Source organism: Hipposideros armiger, unplaced genomic scaffold (assembly GCF_001890085.2).
Source record: "Hipposideros armiger isolate ML-2016 unplaced genomic scaffold, ASM189008v1 scaffold_18, whole genome shotgun sequence".
NCBI classification, from domain to species: Eukaryota; Metazoa; Chordata; class Mammalia; order Chiroptera; family Hipposideridae; genus Hipposideros; species Hipposideros armiger.
In genome coordinates this window covers 1,834,072-1,840,632 of record NW_017731368.1, presented here as the reverse complement: position 1 = coordinate 1,840,632, position 6,561 = coordinate 1,834,072, and the positions used below count along the sequence as shown (strand labels likewise).

The 6,561-nt window shown below is 39.1% G+C and overlaps 1 protein-coding gene across 1 annotated transcript in view; it reads right to left on the bottom strand.

Annotated features, from left to right (window-relative positions):
- PRKAR2A (protein kinase cAMP-dependent type II regulatory subunit alpha) overlaps positions 1–6,561 on the bottom strand; it is a 75,786-nt gene that overhangs the window by 40,707 nt on the left and 28,518 nt on the right. Inside the window, exon 2 of the mRNA XM_019633896.1 lies at positions 3,891–3,926. Coding sequence (XP_019489441.1) covers positions 3,891–3,926 — 36 coding nt within the window. The remainder of the gene's footprint in view (positions 1–3,890; positions 3,927–6,561) is intronic.

Here is a 6,561-nt window from a genome sequence, read left to right as displayed (position 1 = left end):
TGGTCTTAGGCGACCCCTGTGAAAGGGTCGTTTGACCCCCAAAGGGGTCGCGACCCACAGGTTGAGAACCGCTGGTAAAGAGGAACTGATGAACAGTGAAAAGGAAGCAGGATCAATGAGTTGCTGGGGTTGGAGTAGGAGCTGAGAAGACAGTAGGCAGCGGTGCACACAGGAAGCACTGATTCAGAGCATGAAGAACTGTAATGGCTGTCATACCAGAGTACAACCATGGGAATATAGGGTGGAAGACAGGATCCTTGGAACACTGGGGATTTTAGGAAGGGGCAGACACTGAAAGATTATCTATGTGGAAATAACAAGGAACATCCTGAAGATTATTAGATGACTAAAACAGAAAGGGGCAGTGGCTGGTAGGATATAACAATGTGATGTTTGAAGCTGAGAATTTTAGGGATGAGGGAAATAGAATAGTTTGGAAGCAGCAATGAGGAGCAAGACAAACACTAACCCATCTCCTGTCTGTGTTACAAGGAAGGTGGAAGAGAAAAGAGCCACCATTTGAGAAGCCTGCAGGGAAGCCAAGCTTCAGCTAGAGCACGGAGATGAAGGGTGCACTCAGAGAACAGACTGAGAATTTACAGGATTTACCTGAAGAGTTCCAGAAGGTACAAGAAAGGGTCCTTAGAGATGGGAAGGGTAGTACTTAGGACTCATGCTACCTTTGGGCACATTATCACTTTGACTGTTGCAAGTTACTTAACCTCTGTTTTGCTCCAGTTTCCTCATCTGTACAATGGGGATGATTATATCACGTACCTCACAGTGTTAATGTAAGAATTATGTTCAACAATACAAGGAAGACATTGAGCAAGACTTTAAAACTGTGCACCCAGCACGTCATCTGTAGGTTAGCTATCGCTACAGACTATTTTCCCTCCTGCATAATCATTTTGGATTCTTTTAAGAATCTTTTATTTTCACTTAACATTTGAATAATATTAAAAAGTTTTAAATCTTCAGTAAGGCTGTAAAATCTAAGGGGGAGGAATAATAACATGTACTTGTCTGAGTCCTCCACAGTTCAAGGACTGAGCCACACTGACAGAGAGCCCAAGCAGCAGTTCATGAACTAACACCATCTGTGCCCTCTGGAGCTGTTACTGTATTCTCCATCTCCCAGATCTGTCCTGCAGATGTCAAGGGATATTACTAATCTTCTGGGAAAAAAGAGATGCAGGCAGGGATGAACAGAGATGGGAGATAATCATTCATGGGTCTTGTGTCAACCTTAATCCTTACTCTATTTCCTTTCTGAAAATGACTCTTTATACCTAAGAACACATTCTTCTATCTCCTTTCAACAGACTTTGGTGTACAACCTTACTGAAGGCTTTCTGAAAACATAAATAAGCATATTTTTGTCAAAGAAAAGAACTGAGGGATAGAAAAGGGTAAATGGAAGGGTAAGAAACCTTCCCTGAACAAGATGATATGAAAGAATACTGTGACACCTACAGCTTGCATAGCAATTTTGAATCACATTAACATCCCAACTGTACAACCAAATAAACTCTAGATGTATCCAAAATTCAAACAATTTTATGAAAATATTTTACAAAATATATTTATCAGCTCTATGAAAAAAGGGGACCTTCTCAGCTTAGGAGCAATCATGAAAAAAAAAAAGAAGAGGATGTATATATTCAATAAATATTTGCTGAGTGGCTGCTATGTGCCAGGCAGTGTTCAAGATACCAGTTACATAACAAAAGTTTGAATCAATAAAAAATAGTAAAATTTAAATAGTACAACCAATGTGGAAAACTTTGCATTAAAAATTTCAAACGGAGGGCCTGCCAAGTGGCTCAGTTGGTTAAGAGCTCGCTCAAGAGTGCGAGCTCTGAGCAACAGCGGTTCTATTCCCGGCCCAAGCTGAGTTGCCGCTGAGCTGCCAACAGGTGGCAGGATGGCTCATCTGGTGAGAGCAAGTGAGTGCTCCTAACTACAAGGTTGCAGGTTCAACTCCAGCATGGGATGGTGGGCTATACCCACCTGCAACTAAGATTGAACATGGCACCTTGAGCTGGGTGGCCGCAAGCTGTTGATGGGCAGCAGGATGGCGACTGAACTTGGAGCTGAGCTAGCTGCGCCCTCCACAACTAAGATTGAAGGACAACAGCTTGACTGTTCCCTTTCCCCAACACTGTTCCCCTTCCCCAATTCCCCAAGAAAATCTTTAAAAAAAAAAATTCAAATGGTTAAAAATCATGATAGAAATGTACTCAAACTTATAAAAAATAATATAGACCATAACAGATAAAAGGGAAAAATAGTACCAAATTAGTCCCATACAAGAATAAAAAATCAGATTTCTCATGTTTGGAAAACATTAATTTTTGCTAATAATCAAAGGGATGCCAAATAAAACAATCCGAGGTACTATTTTACATCTAAACTAAAGGAATAGGCACCGTACATATTAGTGAGATGGTTTTGGAAAAGGGGTGTTTGCAGGATATCCTGCTTTCTGCAGTCTACTCTGTAGACTGTCTCTAGAGAGCAATACACAGAAAAAGCCAATGCAATGTTCAGTCTCTAACCAGGGAATGCCACTCCCAACGCTGTAACTGAGGAAATAATTTAAGTGGCTCAAAAATGTATGCAAGTGGGCCGGCCAAGTGGCTTGTTGGTTAAGAGTTGGCTTGGGAGTGCGAGCTCTGAGCAGCAGGACAACTGGTTCGGATCCCACATGGGCCAGTGACTCTGCACCCTCTACAGCTAAGATGGTGAACAACAACTCGACCTGGAGCTGGGCTGCCGTGTGTCGCCGGCGACGGCGTAGGCTGCAGTGGGCTGCTGTAAGCTACCGTGAGTGACCAGCAGCCAATGTGAGCTGCCGTGAGCCGCCATCCAATGGCTGGCGACTGATCTGCCTCAGCCAGGAATAGCGCAATCATCACAATACCAACGTGGGCCAGTGAAGCGACATCTTCCACAACTAGACGGAAGAGCAAAAGGACAGCAACTTGTCTGTTCCCCTTCCCCGATTCCCCAACGCTGTTCCCTCCCCCAATTCCCCAATTTAAAAAAAAATCTTAAAAAAAATATGCAAAAAGATAATGGCAGCATAATGTAGAAAATCAGTAATAGTAACATGAAAAGTAATTTTTATTTTAAAGATTTTATTGGCGAATTGGGGGAGGGAACAGTGTTGGGGAATGGGGAAGAGGCCCAGCCAAGTTGTTGTTCTTCAATCTTCGTTATGGAGGCCACCAGTCGCCATCTGGCTTCCCATGGGCAGTTTGTGGCCTCTAAGCTCAAGGTGCTGTGTTCAATCTTAGTTGCGGGTGGGCATAGCCACCATCCCATGCGGGAGTCGAACCCACCAGCCTTCTTGTTAAGAGCGCATGCCCTATCCACTGAGCCATCTGGGAGGCAGCTCAGTTCAAGATGCCAAGTTCAGTCTTAGTTGCAGGAGGGCGTAGCCCACCATCGAACAGACAATCTTGTTGTTACACCAGCTGAGCCATCCTGTCACTTATTGGCAGCTCAGCTCGGGCGCAGCGTCATTGGCCCATGTGGGAATCAAACCAGCAGCCCTGTTGCTCAGAGCTTGCACTCTTAAGCCAACTCTTAACCAAATGAGCCACTTGGCCAGCCCTAAAAGTAATTTTTAGAAGCCATAATTATGAACATGGAAAAAAATAATGAGACAAAGTAAGACAAACTAATTACAGCAATATAAAAAGATATATATATGTATACCCAGAACTTAAAATGAAACAAGAGTGAAGTAATCATATTCGATTTTTATTATGTTCTGAATGCTGTTAACTTCTCTTTTTATTAAAAAGATCAGTTTGTTTTTATTTAAGATATCCTATCTTAAAATAGCATTTTAGCGGTATGTTATGAAAGAGAACACATACCTGACACTCGCCGATCAAATCTACCAGGAATTGGAACTGCAAAACAAAGAAGCAACATTTTAGTCATCATTATGTCACATGACCCCATTTTTATCCTCCATTTTTGCAAAAATCTTTGACAACAGAACTAAGCACCTCAATACCAAGTGGTGGGTCGACTCATACTCTTCCATAATTCACCATAGATAGTAGTTCAACATGATCATATAAAGATAATATAAGGGCCGGCCGAGTGGCTCAGTTAGTTAAGAGCTCGCTCAAGAGTGCGAGCTCTGAGCAACAGCGGTTTGATGCCCAGCCCGAGCTGAGCTGCCAACAGGTGGCAGGATGGCTCAGCTAAAAAAAACAAACAACAAAAGATAATATAGAGTCTAGTATATCCCTTTGAAAACAAGCTCTTTATAACTTCAATGTACTCAAGGTGGCAATTTTATTTCTGCTCACATCCATTTCCCATCTAATTTATATCATTCCAATGAATAAGAAGTTTAACAAATTTATTGGTAATGTTATGACATCAAAGTTAAATTTTTTCTTTAATATTCTTGAAAGATAAACACAATTACTGCTAGATAATAGCACTTGGATTTCATTTTAAAATAATTTAATTAGCATTACACGAAAATGAAAAATAAATTAAGCATTAAGTTATACTATCCCTTGATATGGGGTGGATTTTTTCCTGGCATGGTTAGTGTATTAACCAGAAAAATGTACCACATGTCTTTATGTTGGGGAAGAAAAACAGAAAAAAGTTTTCCCTTTGCTATTTTTTTTCTACTTTTCACCTACCTATCCTTCCATGGTTATCTAAATTCTCACTACTAAACTATATCGTTAAAAAGGTCTGTGGTGTTTTTTTTTAACCTCCAAAGCTTAATCTGATTTTTATCTAAAAAAAAAAAGACATATCTTTTCATCCTTCAAAAAAGAGAAATTTGAATATTAGTGAAAAACAAATAAAATATGGCTCAAAGAGCCTAACTCAACTAATATGAGGCCTCTGAAACAAAAATAAGACCCAGGAAGGAGGCTAATGCTCACTCATCATAATAGGACTAGAATTATCTTTTTGTATAGCATGGGGTCACAGTCACGTTACTAGAATGAATAGGCAAAAAATCAAATGAAAACCCCAGCCATTACTCATAGAAAGTATCTACAGGAGTCCTTCACTGCCTCACTGCTTCCTCAATGAGACAGTGGATTAATCAAAATTAATCCACCCACCAGCAAAGAAAGATAAATTTGGTTCAATGAATATAGGTAGGGTACCTAGTATGTGTTATGCACTACAGTAGACTATTTCGGAGACATAAGTGAACCAAAGAAAGACCCCTGATTTCATGAAACTTGCATTTTAGCTTGCGAGGTGTGGGAGAGCTTCCTATGATCATTTGAAACACAAGTCCCTCTCACTCAGGTAGACAGATGAAATGTACACCAGCATAAGCCCTCAACCCAGGCCTCATGGATTTCCACAATTAAAGCCCCACTAAACATTAGCATACAACCTAAAATTATAAAGCATACATTGAAACAGTTTAACATGGGTGCTATCAAACGATACCTCAAACAAAGGATTACATATCAAGATTATAGAACTATTACAAAGTAGGGACAGTACATTTAGAACAATTAAAGACATAAAAGGAATCAAAAGCATAAAGAAAAAGAATAAGATACAACCAGGGAGACTTGAAAAAACAACAACAAACACTTGAACTTCTAGGGAAAAAAAAGTAGTCACTGAATTTAAAAACTGTAATGCAAAACACCCTCTCTCAGTATGTAACATATAAAAATGCTGGAAAAGTCATTTTAAAACACCACTGTCAACAACATAACACAACAATATTGATCTAAATGTACAGATTTAAATGAAAAGGGAAATTAGAAAATACCTTGAGATGAATGAAAAAACACAATATACCAGAACTTACAGGATGCACTGAAAGCAGTACTAAGAGGGAATTTATAGCTGTAAATGCCTACATTTTAGATCTCAAATTAATCATCTAATTATACACCTTAAGGAAGTAAAAAAAAAAAAAAAAGAGAGCAAACTAAACCCAAAGCTAGCAGAAAGGAGGAAAGTCAGAGTGGAGATAAACTATAAAACAGAGCACAGAAAAAAAAATATAAAAAAATAAAACTAAAAGTTGGTTCTTTGAAAAGATCAACAAACTGTTAGCTAGACTGACCCAAAAAAAAGGATTCAAATTACTAAAATCAGAAATAAAAGTTGGTCCCATTACTACTGAATATACAGAAATAAAAAGGATTATAAGAGAATATTGTGAAAAATAGTATGCCAACAAATTGGATAGCCTCGATGAAATAAACAAGTTTTTACAAACACACAAACTTCCAAAAGTAACTCAAAAAGAAACAAAATCTTAACAGACCTTATAACAAGGAAGGAGACAGAATCAGTATCAAAAACGTCCTGACAAAGAAAAGCCCAGGATCAGATGTCTTCACTGGTAAATTCTGCTAAACATTTAAACCAGCGGTTCTCAACCTTCCTAATGCCGCGACCCCTTAATACAGTTCCTCATGTTGTGGTGATCCCCAACCATAAAATTATTTTCGTTGCTACTCTATAACTGTAATTTTGCTACTGTTATGAATTGTAATGTAAATATCTTTTTGTTTTCCGATGGTCTTA